Source organism: Lachancea thermotolerans, assembly GCF_000142805.1.
Source record: "Lachancea thermotolerans CBS 6340 chromosome C complete sequence".
NCBI lineage: Eukaryota > Fungi > Ascomycota > Saccharomycetes > Saccharomycetales > Saccharomycetaceae > Lachancea > Lachancea thermotolerans.
Window position 1 is genome coordinate 356,770 of NC_013079.1, and position 17,698 is coordinate 374,467.

Below are 17,698 nucleotides of genomic sequence, written 5' to 3' on the forward strand. Positions count from 1 at the left end.
AAAACGCGCTCCCGCGCTCACCCCATTCCGGCAACGGGCAGCTTATGTAATTATTTTGGGCCGCCGTGTTGACTTTGACACGCGCTACTTGAAGCGCCAAGACCGCCAAACCATTTCCAAATAGCGCTCAAAACACGCGGTTTCCTGGTGGCACCGGTCCCCCGGTGCTACGCTCTCTCTGCAGCTCTTCCGGTCGCCGTTCCGCGTCCAACACCAATCGGCTGCGTCGATCCGTGTGTAGCGACCAAAGCCGATGGCTCCGTCGGTAAGCACTGTTTTATAAACGAATGAAGATATTTCACTATATAAACCAAAACTATCCGAGAGCACACCATTAAGCGATATAAGACGCATAAATCGCACACCCGGAGACTTTGAAATCGCAGGTTGCCACGCACGTGTATCGGACTCGAATTACGCGAAAAATGGAGACTAAAACACTGCCGCTTTACTCTCAGAGTCAGCTTGAGCAACACAACACTCGCGATGACTGTTGGGTCTCGCTGCATCACCGCAAGATCTACAACGTAACCTCGTTCCTCGACGAACACCCTGGTGGTGCAGAGCTGATCGAGGAGTACGCCGGCAAGGACGTGACCGAGATCATGAAGGATGGCCCCACCCACGAGCATTCTTACGTGGCGTACGAAGTGCTTGACGAAGAGTATCACGTGGGATACCTGGCCACGCCGGAAGAGGAGAAGAAGCTGCTGGGCAACCCTGAGCACCCGGTCGAGGTCAAGCTCGAGGAGGACTACGACTCGACCGTCTTCGTGCCCGAGGTCCCTCCCGAGGAGAAGCTTAGTATCGTTACCGACTACACCAAGGACTATGGCCGCCACAAGTTCTTGGATCTTAACCGCCCGCTGCTCATGCAGATGCTAACTTCAGACTTCAGTAAGGAGTTCTACCTGGACCAGGTGCACCGTCCTCGCCACTACGGTCGCGGCTCTGCCCCACTTTTCGGCAACTTTTTGGAACCTCTCTCCAAGACCGCGTGGTACGTGATCCCACTAGTCTGGTTCCCTGTCGTGGTTTATCACATGTACACTGCACTGCAGAACATGAACAACGTGCTGGCCGTGTTTCTGTTCTGCCTGGGAGTGTTCGTGTGGACCCTCATCGAGTACGGATTGCACCGCTTTCTGTTCCACTTGGACTTCTACTTGCCTAGGAACCAGGTCGCATACACCGTGCACTTCCTTCTCCATGGTGTCCACCACTATTTGCCTATGGACCGCTACAGACTGGTGATGCCTCCAACTCTTTTCGTCGTGCTGTGCACACCTTTCTACAAGTTGGTATTCGCGCTTTTGCCTAAGTACTGGGCTTGCGCTGGCTTCGCGGGCGGCATGTTCGGCTACATGTGCTACGATCTGACCCACTACTTCTTGCACCACGCGAAGTTGCCCAGCTACATGCGTAAGCTGAAGAAGTACCACATGGAGCACCACTACAAAAATTACGAATTAGGATTTGGTGTTACCTCGTGGTTCTGGGACAAGGTATTTGGCACCTACCTGGGTGACAACGCTCCTTTGTCGCAAATGAAGTTTGACTGAGCTGAGTGGGCAGGGCCGGCCACTTTAATTTATTTAGGATTCGCCAAAGGGCTTAATAGACACATAGAAATAGGCGAAGATGACAACACTTGAAAACAAGAGGCGTAAAACTCTACCAACGCTTTACAAGCCGTGCAAACGCGACTCCAAGTCTTGAAGCCTGTCGCCAATACTGCTGTTTTTTTGGGGCTTCAAGTGCTTGAGGAGCATCTTAATCAAGAGCTGCTCATCTGCGAACTTGCACCACGATGCATGGTTGTTAGCATTGGGCTCCCTCAGCGTGGCCACGAAAGTCCTTCGAAAACATCCTGTGCATTCAGCTATCTCGCTATCGATGGATGTGTAGCCTCTCAGTGCAAGAGCAAGAGGTCCCAAAGACACACCCGAAGCCCCAAAAGTACGTGCAAGCGCGATAGTGTCGTCGTTGTGCGGCACATCGGGCATAACGCCTGAGTCCTTGTATTTTCCGAGCTCCTTATTGATTCTTTCGAATTCGAGATACAAACTCACGTCCGTGAGGTAGTAATTATGGGCGAGATTGTAAGTCTTGCTCCTCCAATAGCAGCCGGGAACGTGTCTTTCAGTTAATAGCGCATTGAACCTAGCCTCCAGCTGCTCGGACTCTAGGTAGTCGTCTAACTCCAAGTAGAATGAGCCACGGCAGTTCTTGCAGTGCAAAGCAGCGCCGTGCGACCCTCCCTTCTGCACCTTGTGAACGTGCCACCCCTTCGAAGCCATTTGCACCACGTTAACCCGCTGGGAGTTCCACAATACTGTGCTGTGTCTAGTGACCTGCACCAGCTCTCTCACCGCCTGCATAAACTCCTGCCGCGACGACAAGCCACTTGCGCCTGCGCTCCGCTTTTCGTAAAGCCTGCGTCCCTGGAGTTCGTTCTCGGTCAGATACGCATTCCGCTCCACGCCATGGGCCCGCGATGCGTACTTATACTTGTTCACAATGTGGGATGCCCTATTTCTTGGCCTCAGGGCTTGCCAAGGGACCGCAGGAGCATCTATCTTGCGCTTAGCAGCTTCAAAACGCGCTAACAAAGCATCATCCATTGATTCGTAATCTCAAACCCTCCGCGACGGCTACAATCAAGCGCTTCAGTCTGCTGTCTTCCATTCGAATCCCAGAAAGCTCATTTTTAATATTTGTATTTTGATATTCTTCAAAATTCTTTCTAACATCTTACCACGCTCGTGGTTCACGAGACCACGCAATTCTGGATCGTGAAAAATTTGAAGCTTTAAAAGTTTTCGAAGATGAGCTTAAAAAAGGATTTTAGTTAAAAAGATCCTACGATTGTTGGAGATAAACAGCATAGATTTCTTTGCTTGTAGCAGTGTTGCGAGCCTGTTTTGCTAGAGGAATTCTATCTCTCGCCGCAGCGGTTTTCTAGAGGCCACATTTGTTGGGATTGGAGCCATTGAGCAGTTGCTAAATTGTTAGATCGCGACCGAGATCATATCAAAAATGCCCGCAGTTTTGGAGGACTACCAAAAGAACTTCCTGGACCTGGCTCTGGAGAGCCAGGCTTTGAAGTTCGGCACATTCACACTGAAGTCTGGCAGACAGTCGCCATACTTCTTCAACCTGGGCCAGTTTAACACCGGTAAGCTGCTTTCGAACTTGGCCACCGCGTACGCGATCGCCATCATCCAGTCAGACTTGAAGTTCGACGTGGTATTCGGCCCCGCTTACAAGGGTATTCCGCTAGCGGCGATTGTGTGCGTGAAGCTGGCCGAGATTGGCGGCACCAAGTTCCAGAACGTGCAGTACTCGTTCAACCGTAAAGAAGCTAAGGACCACGGTGAGGGCGGCACGATTGTTGGCGCCTCGCTTGAGGAGCAGAGAGTGCTAATCATTGACGACGTTATGACCGCAGGTACTGCCATCAACGAGGCCTTTCAGATTATCGCGCAGAACAAGGGGAATGTCGTGGGCACCATCGTGTCTCTCGACAGACAGGAAGTACTGAGCACCGAGTCCAAGGAGCCTCTCAGTGCAACCCAGGCTGTGACCCAGAAGCACGGGATCCCAGTGCTGAGCATCGTCACCCTCGCCGACATCATAAGTTACCTCGACGGTAAGATCCCGGCCGAGGAGAAGAGAAAGATGGAAGAGTACTTACAGATCTACGGTGTCTAGAGATCTGTCTAACTGCCGCTCCCGGCCTTCTGCAGAATTTGCATGAAAGGAGGCTGCCAGCGCTCTCGATATCGCCAACCCTATACACCATCGATGTCCCTTAAACTCAGTTAATATGTATTTGTGATTTGCTAATTGTCAAGCCTAATCTTGTGGCCTCTTCAACTGCGCAGTAGTGCGCACACGAAGTTGGACCCCATTTCAGAGCCTGTCAAAGATCCGCGAGGAAAGATCCATGCTGGGGGTCTTCTCTGCGTGTCTTCTTGAAAGTCACTCACCAGCCCGTGGCCGGACAAAAAGGCCTGTACAAACGCAAAGACTACACAGCGAGGCGAGTGCACTCGAAGCTTGTATGCGCCAGACAAAGTCGTTTCTATGTTACAAGTTATAAAGGTTCATCTCCGCACCACCTTGTACTTATTCTTGGGCGCTTTCAAGGGCTTCTCGGATGCCGCAACTGGCGCCGGAGCGTCGTAGATAGATTTGACCATTGGATGACCCATGCTGAAGGGACTGTGGATCGGCACGATTTCGTTCATTACGAAACCCTTCACCTTGGGGACCATTCTTGGTTCGTAGCCTTCCGCGTCAGGGCCCAGTGGAATTTCTTTCAGTTTTTCCAGCATCGTGGGGTGCTCTTGCATAAACTTCCCGACAAGCTTCATGAGCATGCGCTTGTTCTGGAACAAAGAGGGTGTTGTAGACTGGCCTTCGTCTTTCAGAAACAGACGCACTCTGCCCGGGTTTCCGAAATCTTGTGGGTGGCACTTGTCCGCCTCTAGAACGCATGGCACTTTCAGCTTACTGACAGCGTCTGCGAGCGTCTGCACCAGCGGATTCTCAACAGCGTATTGCGCCGGCACTCTTCTGCCCTGCTTGTGCGATCTGTTCTTGTCAAAGTAGCATGGATATAAAATTTGGAACTTCTTGAGCTGTTGTTTCTGCTCCTCCGTGAATTGAACTACTGGGGGCTGCGCCGAAGTCGAGGCGCTGTTCTGCATCCCACTCGCAGGAAATAGCGGTGGCTCGTCGTCTTGGCTTCTTTTAATTTCTGGCACGATTTTTGGCGCCACGGGCGTCTTCAAGTTAGGGTCGATCTCGGCGAGATCCATCTCCAGGTTGTCGATATCATCGAAGTCATCTATCTCTTCCAGCTTGGGCATGACGGGTAGTACCTAAAGATAAGTTCTAGAGAATAGTCGCTTAGTCCTTCTTTAGTCTCTCGAAGCCTCTTCGTATGTGTGATCCTTTGATAAAATTTGAACAGTGTCTGGTCACGTGCAATATATCAATTGTTTATGATTTTACCTTAGCTAGCTTCAGATGAGATGGACTATGTGAATCAGAGAATGTCTCAGCAGCGAGCTTCGTAAGCCCTTCATCCTTTGAGATACTAGGAAACTACGCTCCCAAGTATTCCGGTGAATTCGGATGAACAGCAGCGCTTCAGAGGACGATGGTCCTAACAAAACATCAAGTACACCTTCAGAATCTCGGCAACTTGACCGGGTAGAGAGAGAGGTCTTGAAAGAGGCAAATGAGTTGCTAGAGTCTTTGGAACATACTCACAGAGGTGATTTGGCGCTGCACCTTTATTCAACACATTTGCTAAAATCAGTTTTGAAAGCAGCAAACAGGAAGAAGTTCGCGCTTGAAACCAACACATTTATCAAGACACAGATCAAGGACAACTGGACGAGTTGGCCGAATCCTAGCACAGTTATTGATCCACGAACTAATTCGCTTTTCGAAGATGACGTTATGCACCAAGGGGCCTCTAGGAGCTTGGAAACAGGTGAAATCTCGCCTGCTGGTTTAGAGCATGCCTCCAGCATGGTCCGCGCGGAGCTAAATGCCGTATGGCAACGTTCTCTTGCAGCTATGTCTTCAAACGCTGGAATTACCTTAGACGTGGACAAAATGGACGTTCCCCCAGCAATAGCTCATTCGATTATGGACAAAATGGACCTTTTCTTCAAAGGTCTACATACTACCGTAGCCGCGCCCAACAAGCTGAAGCTATCTCAACTGGCCAACTCTAGCCAGCTGCAGATCTCAGAGGCCCAGAAAACCAGAGACCCTGTCTCCATGAATCGCAAAATCAAGCTCGACTACAGAGATATTATTATTCGTGGATGTCAAATGCAGGAAGATATGTATGAGATTTACATGAAGTCATTAGAGCTGTATCGTGATATCCCATCAAAATACAGGAAGGAAGAGTTTAAGCTGCCGAAGCGGGAACTACGGAAGTATAGCTCGAGAAGCCGGCGAGTAACAGAGGGATCCTTGATACGGAAACACGATTCGAGAGCCGGATTTGTGAATGCAGGGAAGCTGTTAAAGCAGAGCGGTCTTGATTTTGAAACCAGAACCAAGTTAAGGCTACTACTGCAGAAGGAAGCAGACCGCTCTAAAGACCGTAAGACATTTCTATGGGTCAAAGGGTATCGTAAAGAGCAGGATGAAGAAAGCGGCAAGGATCAAGATTATTCTGTGGACGACTTATATGTTCCTTTGAGACGCAGTGTGTCACGCGAAGTTCGCAAAAGCTTCGGCGAAAACGAGGTCTAGTACCTCAAGAAAAAAACTTGCATTCAGGTATTCATTCTGAAACATTGCGTTAATTTCGGCACCAGCCTTTTTTGAGCTTCTTATGCCAACTACTCGCCCACAGGTTTCAGAGAGAAGCATTTCCAGCTTGGCCTTGGCATCTTTTTGGGAGGCCAAGAGCTCATCTCCCCCCTTCTGAGGACGCTCCTGAGTCTGGGTTTTTTTATAAAAAACGCCATCGGGCCACAAGGTTAAGCGCAGCTTGCTCACTGTTTTCAAAATATTGTCTTTTTCTGAAATTCTTTCGATAGATTCCTTGACGTACTTCTCGATCGTGCCCCCCAATAGTTGTTGTATTACAATAAGTAGTGCTCTCCCTCTTAGCCAGCTTGAGCGGGAGTGGTTTAGCGAAAATAGAGTAATAAACAAGTCGCAGATAGGTTTGATAAAGTTTCCTTTCTTTATTTGGTCAGTTTCTGCACCACCTTGCCCCGGGACCTTGAACATTTCATCTTCAAGCTTCAATTCAAGTTCGGGACTCTTGACATGGTTTGGAGACGCTGTCGACGCAATCTTTGCATCACACATCTTTGAAGAGACAGAATCTATTCGTGAAAGCAATGAATGCCTGTCTTCATTGATTTTACTTGTGCTTTTAATACGAAATGTTGAACCTGCTTGGGTAAGAAACCTTCTGAAATGCTGGTCCTGACAAACCTCAGAGATGAGCAATAGATTCCTCAAATATTTCTCTAGCTTGACGCTTCTTTCTTTGTAGAGAAATGTTTTAGAAACATGGTAAACCAACGACATTTTTATCTTTTCAGGAAAATAATCTTTATTCTGTAAATGCTTGACAAGCCCACTGAATCTCTTTCTTAAGTACGCATTAAGCTCATAAAACTCGCTATATCTACGCGGCGTATCCCACGAAGTGATGACATCATTGTTGGAGTGGGAAACACTTATAATATAGTAGACAACTTCTTTCCCTGTGTCTTGTGATATGTCGCTTAAATGGGATTTGATGGAGACTTGGCATTTTCGAAATAAACTGTTAGAGTTTTCTTGCACAATCAACTGCTGCCTCAGAAGTTCCTTTTGATAAATTTCTTTAGTCACGGAGCGCTCGGATTTTTTCAGCAATCTAAGTTGGGAGCCGCTATCTGTCAAGTCAGCTTTAAGGCAGAGATGATCAAGAAGTGAAAGCTGCTTTCTAAGTCGGTCAATGGATATAGTGAGTTCGGCGATAGAACTTTTCAGATCTGCCCGGTTTCCGTGCATAGAAGAGCTAGGCCAAGAGATTTCAACGCGGGAGTTTGAAATCTCGTTTCCTTCTTCGGAAAAATCCGATTGTTCATAGTCTTCACTTGAGTCGTTTTCATTTTCAGATGATTCATCTTCAAAGATCTTGCTTTCGAAGATCACCCCTTCTTCGTTTCTTCCGAAGATATCAGAAAAGGACTTCTTGACTTTTAGATGAAGCGCCTCGTCTTCGCCTTCTTGCGATTCTTTCACTTTATCTAGGTCATTAACTTCCTGTTGGGGAAATGCAACAAATTTTCTGTACTCTTGCCTCGATCTCCCCCCTTCAGAACCAAAAACAAAGTTCGTGTACAGTCTTGTGTTATGAAAGCTGTCTGTTGATATCATATTACTAAAGGATTGGGAGGCCTTGAAATTAGGAAGGCAATTCTCTTGTAGATATTCATGAGCTAAAGCTTGCATGCGCATTGCGCTCTTTCTTGCAGCAGGATATAACTCACCAGCAGTTCGTAGGTTGCTGCAGATCTGAGCTTTACAGAAGTCCGAGATGTCTTGCGCGTATTGCTCATTTAGAGTTTGCATTACAGGCATATTGCTACTTGAAAAGAAATCGCTACAAGCGTCGTGAAGGCCTTTAACATCGCCTTCAGACATCATAGCGAGGTCATCAGTACTTGGATCTTCTAAAGGATTTTTAAACTCATCAATTCGCATCCAGAATTTAAGACAGCATTCGCCTTTTTTATTGTTTTCCTTGAGAAATTCATAGAAGACATTGCAACAAAACTCATCGCTAAGGACATCGTCAATTGACATCGAACTCAAAAACCTTTTGAAAGCGTCGATTTGAGTCGAAGCAAGCTCGTTAAGCAAAACCGGCGCTTCAGATGATCCCTTCCTGAGGTATTCTAGTCGGCTTTCTAAAAGATTGAGAGAGAGCAGTAGGCGACTTTTAAACAATTGTTCTTCTTTGCCAGCTTTTTTAGCCTGGCCCAGGTTAAGTAGCTGTGAGAGCACAGAGAACTTGATGGCTCGGAGAGACTGCTCCGTGCTTTCGCTGTTGATACACTTGAGGAATTTCTCAAAACCTTTGGAGTTTGTTTCAATACTTATATTCATTGGGAAATCAACAGATTCTAACTGCGAAAGAGATCTTCGTTCTATGTCGAACTTTGGAGCGTCCAACTGCGTTGATAAAACCCTTCGGATTTCTTTGACCTGTGTCCTCTCTCTCAAAATGGTTGTTGCTACAGACTCGACAGTGTCATTCCAGAAGTCAGCATTGACAAACCTTTGCAGCATAGGACATATAACATTACAACAGAGGATTTCGCGACCCAGAATCTGGACAAATTTCGACGACAGTTCGGCGTCATTTAGAGTACGCTGTAGTATGAACAAAGCTTTTTCCCTCGAGTAGCGTTCCAAGCTGACTCCCAAAGGCTCTGATCCCAATGATATCGCAGGGTGGACCCTGTAATATCTGCCAAATTCGACTGCGACTGCAAAAGAGACATCTCCTTCTGAAGGTGAGCTTTTCAGAAGCAAGCGGCTAGTAACTTTTTCGCGAGCCACTCTGAAGGCCTTAAAATGCTTTGTTACAAGCGGAAGCACTTTCAGGACTGCGAATTCTGGCAAGTCGACCTTGGAAACAGCTGTTTCCAAATTAATAAACACAGTGTACAGTACCGACTTCAACTCCTCTAAAAAGGGCGACTGGGGATCACTGCTTATGGACTGGTACCATGAAGCAACGAAGTCCCTTACAATACTATCTATGATGAGTTCCACTTCATGGGAAACTTCAGGATTGTTAGGGAAAATAGGCTGCCGGGCAGCTCTCGATGTACTTGTATGGATCGCTGAACCATGAGGCCTGGGACACTCTTTTGGGCTGGGTTCTCGTACGAGCTCAAACTTATAACCGCACGGAATCTTTACTGCCAATTGAAAAACGGCAGCGCAGAGTAACAGCTTTCTGCAAAGGCTCGAGAAACACAGCAGAAATATCGCCGCATAGAATGTGAACGTAATCGTTCTCCGAAGGCGCCCTTTCGCCATCAATAAGGAAGTGTATAATTTTGGGTCACATTATATCAATCTCAAGGTTCTACGATGATTTGGTTACTATGAATCTGTCGTATAAAAATACAGATACCTGTACATGCTTAAGCGCAGACAGCTGAAGCTGCCGGCCTTTTGGATAGTGAGCGGGGCTAATACTCACTGCACGATGGCTTGTGGCCATCGAAATGAGACAAATAAACTACAATGCGCCGTATATCAGAACCCCGTTTTAGTTGGCGCGAGAGCTAGTGGCCATGTGATTAACGATCACGTGAAGGTGTCAAGCCGCTAAGCAGTCGAAGATGGAATTCATGAGCAGGAATGATCTGCATATTTCTTGGGTATTTACGGTTTTAAGGTTTCCCTTAGTTTTCATGCCGTTTTTATAATTTGTATCAGCTTGATCTGGTTCTTTCTATCCTAGACTGAAGCGCTTTTTTTCGCTCGCCTTTTACTCGCTGTTCACTCCCTTCTCCTTTTTTGTTTTTCTACAAATGCTTTGCCAAACTTGGCCTTTTTGAATTCTCTGCTTTCAGATCTCCTCTATTCGTTGTCTTCCTTAAGCTTTCCGTCCTTCTCAAACTTCTCAGACTTCCCAGACTTCTTATCTTTATTTTATTTCTTGACTTTTTTTTATTTCTTGACTTTCTTCTCCTTCTTCCCCTTTTTGACTTTCTTAACTTTCTTGTCCTTCTTATCCTTCTTATCCTTCTTATCCTTCTTATCCTTCTTATCCTTCTTATCCTTCTTGTCCTTCTCGACTTTCTTGTCCTTCTTGTGTTTCTTGTCCTCCTTGTGTTTCTTCTCGTTCTTGTCCCTCTTGTCCTCACCGGTAGGCCTATGCTTCTTTCCCTTATTTTCATCGCTTTCGTCCCGGACACGCTTTCGACTCGCCTCCTTGGCACTCTCGATCGTACCCTTGAGGCCTTCTCCTTGCACAAACCATCTGTACAGTGGTGAGTCCTTCTTCGAAACCCCAGCAGCTACGACCTCTTTCTGTTCGAACCGGATGTTCCCGTCTTTTGTATCACTAACATTGAGGCCTTTTAGATGCCCATCAAAAAGCCTCTCCCACCAGGCTTCGCTGTCATCGTGACCTGGCGCGGAACCTAGGCCCTTCTTGTCTTTCTTATGCTTGACTAGGATCGGGCGCTTTAGACCGCCATCTCTCAAAGCTTCACCCTCGATCCAGCCATAGGACTGCAGATAACCCTTGCTATCCATGTTGGGAGATTCTGTTTGCGTGTTGATAATAAAGTTCTTTGATCTTAACCAAGTCATCGCTCTAAATTTTTCAGCTCGGTTTATTTGTTTTTTACTGTAGTATGGCATCAAGTGAAATATCGATATAAGTCGAGCGATACAAAATAGGACTGAGAAAGACCGCGGTAGCAGCTCTCAAACCCTCGCAAACTCAGCACCTTAGTCTTTGAAACTTATACGCACAAGCAGGCTCATTCTTCGCTATTGTATCCTCCTCACGAGCCACAAGTGAGGGCTAAACTAAAAATGAGTGCTGATGAACTTACTGAACCTCAGTTGAAGAGAAGGCTGTCAGACGCCTCAAATACAGACGAGACAAGCACTGAAAAGAAACCACGAGCAGAGCCCAAAAAATATCGTGAGTATACAACAGTTATCGTACGCAATTTACCCCAAAGCTACAACTTTCACAAGGTACGAAAGCTATTTAATAGTTGTGGGAAAGTGGGACACGTAGATGTGCATACGTCCACCGATGGGCAATGTAAGGTTGCGAGGATTGAGTTCGAGAATTATAGTGACGTCCTTTCAGCTTTAACCAAGTCAGGAAAAGTCTTGGGCGGAAATGAGATCGAAGTTGAAGAGCTTAGTAAGTCAACGCTTTGGGCAACGAACTTCCCACCAACATATGATCAGGGAAAGCTTATGCAGCTTTTCGGCCAATTTGGAGGGACTGTATTGAGTGTGCGCCTGCCTTCTTTAAGGTTCGACTCCCGTAGGAGATTCGCTTACATTGACATGGCCTCTAAACAGGAAGCCTCGCTTGCCTTGGAAAAGTTAGATGGTGTTGAGATTGAAAACTACAAAATGATAGTCAAACTATCTCAGCCTTCAAATGCAGCAGCAAGAACCGATAAAGCCGTTATAGAGCGGAGACAAGTCCTTGTAAGGAACTTGAACTATAACACTAACGAAGCAGCTCTTTCTGCGATATTTGCGAAGTTTGGCCACGTTGAACAAATAAACCTTCCCCGTACTCGCGAAAACAAGCATGGGGAAATAGACACCAAAGGTGAAACCAAGGAAAGGTTGAATGAAGGTTTTGCGTTTATTACTTTCTCGGACGCTAGCTGCGCTCGCTCTTCATTGTCGTTGAACGGAACCGAGATTGACAATAGAATTCTTGATGTCACTTTGGCTGACAGGAGGCCATATCTTGAGCGTCAAAAGGTGAAGCATATTATGGCCAGCAAGAATCAAGATGGAAGTGTTCTAGGCATATATCCTTTGAGCGACAAAATTCCCACGCCCCAAATTCGTTGCTTTATAGTCGAGCAAGCGAAAGTTAAGAAAGAGGATATCAAAAAAATTTACCTTGTTCCAGACCACGAAGGCGCGCTGGTCGTTGCCAGAAGTGGGCCTATAGCTGCAAAAATATCGTTATCCATTCATGGATCACTTTTTAACAAAAGAACGATCATGTGCTGCTCACCCAAAGAGTTACAGAGACAAGTCCATGCCCGGTACGGTAGGAGCAGTACCAAACAGAGAACTCACGAAGACTCAAAAGACATCGAAATTACCAGGAGTGCGCCGCCTCTCGAGGGGGAAAAAAAGATGAACAACGAAGACTTTCGGAAGTTATTTTTAGGTGCCTAATTACTTAGTAGCTCACAATTACCTAAATTAAATGTCTGCTATAATATTCTCTCAGCAGGCGTCCCCTGCAAATAGTCCTTCTTGAAGATCTTTAATGCCTAACACGATACGCTTCACAAATTGTGATCTTGTGTCCTCGCTCTCTAACAGCCGATGCTCCTCCAATGTGGTAGGAACAATCCTTGAATTCAAGTACTTTGGGTGAGTTAGCAAGTGTCTGAAAGACGCGCTCAATTCTCTCTTTTCTGCATCCGTGTCTAAGCCAAAGAATAGTTCGATGATCTCAGTATTATCCACCACCTTAGTCCTCATATTCGAATCGGTCAAATACTCTTGATAGTCCAGAGCATTGAAAAGCTGCTGTAACATTATCAGCTGAGAAGTCTCTTTAATAACAGCAGTAGAGACCGCCAACGATTGATCGGACCAACTAGCGATTGCGCTGCTGATTTGTTGTGAGAAATATGACACAAAAAGACAGCACTCAGGCAAGACCCTTTTACCGAACTTGCTCAATAGCTGTAGCACTATTGTTAAGAGGCCGTCTGACCAAATTGTATGCAGACGTGGCTGGTGTTGAGGGGTTATTTTTCCTTGCTGAATGGCAACGGAAATTGGACTCTCCAGTAACACAGAAAAGAGGCCGTTGTTGATCATCTTTTCTGCGACACTTTCAACCGAACAAAGTTCTGTAATGAAAGTTAAAGAAAGATCACAAAGAACCGGCTCTTTTTCAAAATCCAACAGATGCGAACTCGAATATAGGTTCAAAATGGTCTTTATAGTGCCTACCTCGTTCAGGGAGGACGCCATGACCATTTCGAAGCTACTTGGCGGGTGAAGGTCTTTGATTTTGGTAAAGGTTGACAGTAGCAGAAATAAATCTTGGATCTTGTCAGCAAGATTGACTATAACAGGTTTCTTCCCATGAGACACAAACGTGTTGATTTCTGATAGAAGGCTGGACAGCACCAAGTTAACACCTTTACCAAAGGTCAATTCAAAATATTCTAGAATGTGATCAGATAGCGATTCCACAAAAATTGTTTTGTTTTTGACCAGTGAAAAAATAATCAAGATGCTCCGAATAAGCGGCCTATAGTATGAACACCTGACTGGGTTTACCACGCTTTGCAAGAAAGCCACCTCTTTTGACTTTATCGTATCGGTAGCACCCAACAGCAGGCTAGTTAGTTTGCTATCAGGTACGCTTTTCTTTGTTTTCGCAAATGAATACAAAATGTAGAAGGCCAATTCAATGCGAGCCAGGTAAACTTCCTTGAAAATAGAAGGGTCGGCGCCAATAACAGGATTAGCTTGAAGCAGGTATTCCGCGATATCAACATATGTCTCTGATAGAGGAGTGGGTGTTTTCTTGATAAAGGACGTCAGTAAGGCTCCCCAAGATTTCGCGGCAGAAATTTGATATGTGACAAACTGAAGATTAACGGAAGCTGCTATAACTTCAGACCGAAACCCAACTAAGCCTTCCCCACCGCTCCAATTTTCATCCTGCTCAAAATATTGGTCCATCAAGGGAATATCAAAGATACTTGTGTGAAAGGAGTTGTTGGATTTGAGAAGCGGCGATGAAGTGAACATGTAAAGTTCAAGCTGAGGCCAGCGGGCCCTAAATTTTTCTTGCAAGCCAGATTGCAGCTTGGTGTTGTAGCCATCGATATGGAAAACGGATTTCACAGTGGAGGCCAATTCAGGCCTATTAAGGGCTTTCATAATTATCTCATTGTTGGCAGTTGACGTGAAAAGTGAGAGAGCGAGGATCTCAGCAATCCTTGAAATGACTTTATACTGATTTGATAGCGATATTACTTTTTCAATGGAATCTGAACTGTCAACTGGATGAGGTTGGAACAACTCAAGGCGCCTGACAAGTATGCGTATAAAGTCCTCGTCGTTCTCAGAAGTTCTTGCGGCTGTCCACGAATTACATGCATAAGCGATGGCATCTAGCAAGTGGGAGTTAACAGCCTCGGGAAGGTCGTCCAACTTCAATGCGTTATTTTTGAGAATAGTTAGAATCGAATTTGAGGCATTCATGTTTTTAGCCTCTAACTCTTCTCCTTTATTGAGGGTTATCAGCTTCCCTGTTAGAAATAAAATGGCCAAGCCATCTTGCTTTCCTTCCATGATGGCAGAGAAAAAGCTGTAAAGGCTTTTTGACAGCTTTTGATTTAAGAGCGGTGCTTTCAAATCATAAGCGATGCAGTTGAGTAACATCTTTGAGTGATCGTCTCCGAGATATGCCAACAAGGATGGCGCATCAGTATCAAAAGGCGCTCTCACCAGATGAGTTAAAAGTTTTATCACTTCAACGCGCAGTCCGAGATGTGAAGCATAAATATCCACTAAGGTTGCGGAATGAATAAAAAATGATCTCTCCAACGAAGATGGTGGAAGATGGAGCAAGGACCTGACTGAAATGAGAAGGTTTGCAAGCTCGAAGCTCTGATCAATAAGAGAGTGCCTCATCTCACCGAATGGCAGACCTCTATGAAGGGGGACATTCGTGTTTTTCGCAAAAGTAACAATTGTTATGAGTGAATTTGCCGCCCTCATTTCTGAGGTACTTGCGCCCAAAAAGGCGCCAACTGCGATCTGGGCGGCGTCCGCTAAAACTCCAGTAACTTTTTTACTAGGCGACGTAGTAAAATCAACCCCATAAACTGCGAACAACACTTTAGAGATTAATGAGGTGAGCTGTAAGCCAATTTCCAAATACTGCCATTGCATTGTGTAAGTTTGAAATTGAAACCCTTCATATATGTTGATTAAGTGTGCCATCAAGTGCCCTAGTATCTCTTTTTTCATGCGCTCCGGGAAAATGTCAGTTGCTGTAAGGGACTCGGATACTAAGCAACTAGCCAGCTTTATCAAGAGAATACTAGACTGAAAAACCCCTGACGTTCTTTCTATGTTCCCCAAAATAGATATCGCCAGTCCCTCTTTACCATTACGGTCAATCAGATAAGATCTTGCAAGGTGAGTCCACACAAAATGAGAAAAATTTGGCGTAAGTTCGATCATTAAATTCAAACCCGCGTTTATTATTGGAAGGTTTCGAGAGTGTAGCGCTAATTCGAATAGTTTGAATAGGACGGAGATGATATCGTCGTCTTCGACATATCCGGATAAGTGTTGTAGAATTTCTGTGGATCTTTCAATTGGTGTTTCAGCACCCATTGTATTAGCAACTAAGTCAATTATAGCAACCGCCAACTCTGATTTTTCCCTTTTGGCCTCATCCTCCTCTGACTGAGTGTATGTGTCACAGATATTTTGGAGGATTCTGCCGAGAAGAGACCAGCCATTATAGTCGTGCATGAACACTACTGCGTCTTCGGCAGTTGAGGTGATCGGAATAATTTTGCCCCTCGTTTCTTTAGGGATTGGCATCATAACATTGCTTTGAGATTCAAGTGGAGGTTTTACTAACAGCTCTTGTTTTAAAACTATGATATCGGAACTCTCTGAAGTTGGACCGGGCAAATCAGCTAGATCATACGACAGGCTAGAAAGCCTTAGTTTCTCAGTGTACGTATTAAGTTCTTTCCACTCGAAGTTTGCGAAATCTGGATGTACAGTTGAGAAATGAATAAGTGGCAAAAGACCCTCCTCAAGTAAAGGAACTTTGGCTCTCAAAAGAGCGACTTTCTTCTCAACTTCATTATTTGTCAGAAACTTCTCCACGAAAGAACGTGGGTTTTTTGTCAATAACTCTTTGACAGTTTTTGCTGCCTGTGGTGTAATGTTGATGAAGTTTAGTGACAACGCCATTAACGATGACAAAGTGACTGACCAAAGTTTATCTTGTTCAAGGCAACCTGAAAACTTTGTGAAGGAAGCTAGAACATCTAGTTCTTCCGATCTTTTTACCATCAATGAAATCAAGTGAGAGACTGGGACGGTTCCGAAAACGTTGTCCAAGAACTTCGCATTCTTCTCAGGGTACTCTTCGAATAGATATGATTTCAGTGATAGGACAAAAGACCAATAATACAGTATTATGGCACTGCTGGGCTGATCTAGTAGAGTTTTATTGACAGTTTTGAAGCACTCTGGGTCGTTAAAAAATGGCGATTCAACCTTAATTGTAAAGGTTGAGACATCGAACCCGAGCATTAATACTGTGTTGATGGTAGCCAGTGCCTCTAGCTTGTCAGGGACCTCTCTAGGCATAGTAGCAACTTCTGAAAAACATTGAAAGTAATTAGTTGTCTTGAGAACTGAACACCACGAGGAAACTATTCCTACAGGCGTGTCCGAATTCATAATCAGCAACGTAAGTAGTTCCATAATGCGAATAGCATAAAAGACATCCTGGCAGTCTTTGAGATCTTGCAGTGGCTGCGACCATATACTGTTGTTTTTATCTAGAGACCCAAAGTTAGCAGCCACGTCAGAAAGAAGACTGATAAGGTGCGAACATAGCGTTGTCTTTTCGATTGATATGGTGCTGATGAGATCTTCCTTGGCGGGAACATATTTGCAATCCCAGTTTAGAATCAGAAACGCTGCATCCACAATTGCATTACGCTCTTGTAGAATTCTTTGAGCATACAGAAACATGCGGTCCTTTTCCAGGCAACTCCGTGCATCTGATTGCGCAACAATTCGAAGGCTTTGCTCGTAGCTAACATTGAGGGCTCTTGATAGGCGTGAGGCATCTTTCCAATTCTCTACTGATATGTTGTATTTGGCACTTCCTATTACCAACGGTGTGGTCTTGCTGGGTACCTCAGCCCCAAGCTCATTAAATTTAGCAGGCTCGAGCAGTAAAGGTTTGTTATCCTTGAGGAATTTTGATAGAAGTTCAAATACCTCTGGCGAATCTTGAGAAGATTCTTTATATGATTTGATAAAGTCGCAAACGCTAGAGAAGCACAGATGCGATATGCACATCTCAGAGGATCAGTTATTCTAATAAGCTGCGAATGGAGAAGCAATTGTTCTTCAGGATAGTGAGGGACAGAACAAGAGCCTCGTCGGCTTTGTTTGTATACTTTGGAATAGCTTTCAATTTGCCCAAAATTTTCAGTCAATACAACAAAAATCGTACACAGTCATCATATGGGGAAAACTACTAATAGTGCTTCCTTCGAGCTTTAATGCTAGCCTTCTAAAATGACAGCCGACGCTCTTCAAAGGCGCGCGTATTTGGCTTAAAGCCCGCGCTTCATGTTGCCCTCGGCTCTGGGCAAAAGCAAACATAAATAAG

At 45.3% G+C, this 17,698-nt stretch overlaps 9 protein-coding genes across 9 annotated transcripts; 4 read left to right on the forward strand and 5 right to left on the reverse strand.

Moving 5' to 3' along the window:
• Positions 1–425: 425 nt before the first annotated feature.
• On the forward strand, positions 426–1,562 carry SCS7 (fatty acid alpha-hydroxylase; the record flags this gene model as incomplete). The annotated part of the gene is made up of 1 exon (XM_002552358.1): positions 426–1,562. One exon carries the CDS (start codon positions 426–428, stop codon positions 1,560–1,562), a length of 1,137 nt encoding a protein of 378 aa, XP_002552404.1.
• Positions 1,563–1,685: 123 nt separating this feature from the next.
• Positions 1,686–2,624, reverse strand: PML39 (Pml39p; the record flags this gene model as incomplete). Its single annotated transcript, XM_002552359.1, has 1 exon — positions 1,686–2,624. One exon carries the CDS (start codon positions 2,622–2,624, stop codon positions 1,686–1,688), a length of 939 nt encoding a protein of 312 aa, XP_002552405.1.
• A 415-nt stretch (positions 2,625–3,039) lies between these two features.
• On the forward strand, positions 3,040–3,714 carry KLTH0C04158g (KLTH0C04158p; the record flags this gene model as incomplete). The annotated part of the gene is made up of 1 exon (XM_002552360.1): positions 3,040–3,714. The coding sequence occupies one exon, from the start codon at positions 3,040–3,042 to the stop codon at positions 3,712–3,714; it is 675 nt and encodes a 224-aa protein (XP_002552406.1).
• Positions 3,715–4,109: 395 nt separating this feature from the next.
• On the reverse strand, positions 4,110–4,877 carry SEC65 (RNA-binding signal recognition particle subunit SEC65; the record flags this gene model as incomplete). Its single annotated transcript, XM_002552361.1, has 1 exon — positions 4,110–4,877. The coding sequence occupies one exon, from the start codon at positions 4,875–4,877 to the stop codon at positions 4,110–4,112; it is 768 nt and encodes a 255-aa protein (XP_002552407.1).
• Positions 4,878–5,145: 268 nt separating this feature from the next.
• Positions 5,146–6,288, forward strand: RRN9 (Rrn9p; the record flags this gene model as incomplete). Its single annotated transcript, XM_002552362.1, has 1 exon — positions 5,146–6,288. One exon carries the CDS (start codon positions 5,146–5,148, stop codon positions 6,286–6,288), a length of 1,143 nt encoding a protein of 380 aa, XP_002552408.1.
• On the reverse strand, positions 6,247–9,594 carry MDM1 (Mdm1p; the record flags this gene model as incomplete). The annotated part of the gene is made up of 1 exon (XM_002552363.1): positions 6,247–9,594. One exon carries the CDS (start codon positions 9,592–9,594, stop codon positions 6,247–6,249), a length of 3,348 nt encoding a protein of 1,115 aa, XP_002552409.1.
• A 639-nt stretch (positions 9,595–10,233) lies between these two features.
• Positions 10,234–10,932, reverse strand: TMA23 (Tma23p; the record flags this gene model as incomplete). Its single annotated transcript, XM_002552364.1, has 1 exon — positions 10,234–10,932. One exon carries the CDS (start codon positions 10,930–10,932, stop codon positions 10,234–10,236), a length of 699 nt encoding a protein of 232 aa, XP_002552410.1.
• Positions 10,933–11,109: 177 nt separating this feature from the next.
• Positions 11,110–12,462, forward strand: PRP24 (U6 snRNP complex subunit PRP24; the record flags this gene model as incomplete). Its single annotated transcript, XM_002552365.1, has 1 exon — positions 11,110–12,462. The coding sequence occupies one exon, from the start codon at positions 11,110–11,112 to the stop codon at positions 12,460–12,462; it is 1,353 nt and encodes a 450-aa protein (XP_002552411.1).
• A 51-nt stretch (positions 12,463–12,513) lies between these two features.
• On the reverse strand, positions 12,514–17,382 carry NUP188 (Nup188p; the record flags this gene model as incomplete). The annotated part of the gene is made up of 1 exon (XM_002552366.1): positions 12,514–17,382. One exon carries the CDS (start codon positions 17,380–17,382, stop codon positions 12,514–12,516), a length of 4,869 nt encoding a protein of 1,622 aa, XP_002552412.1.
• Between the last annotated feature and the right edge of the window lie 316 nt (positions 17,383–17,698).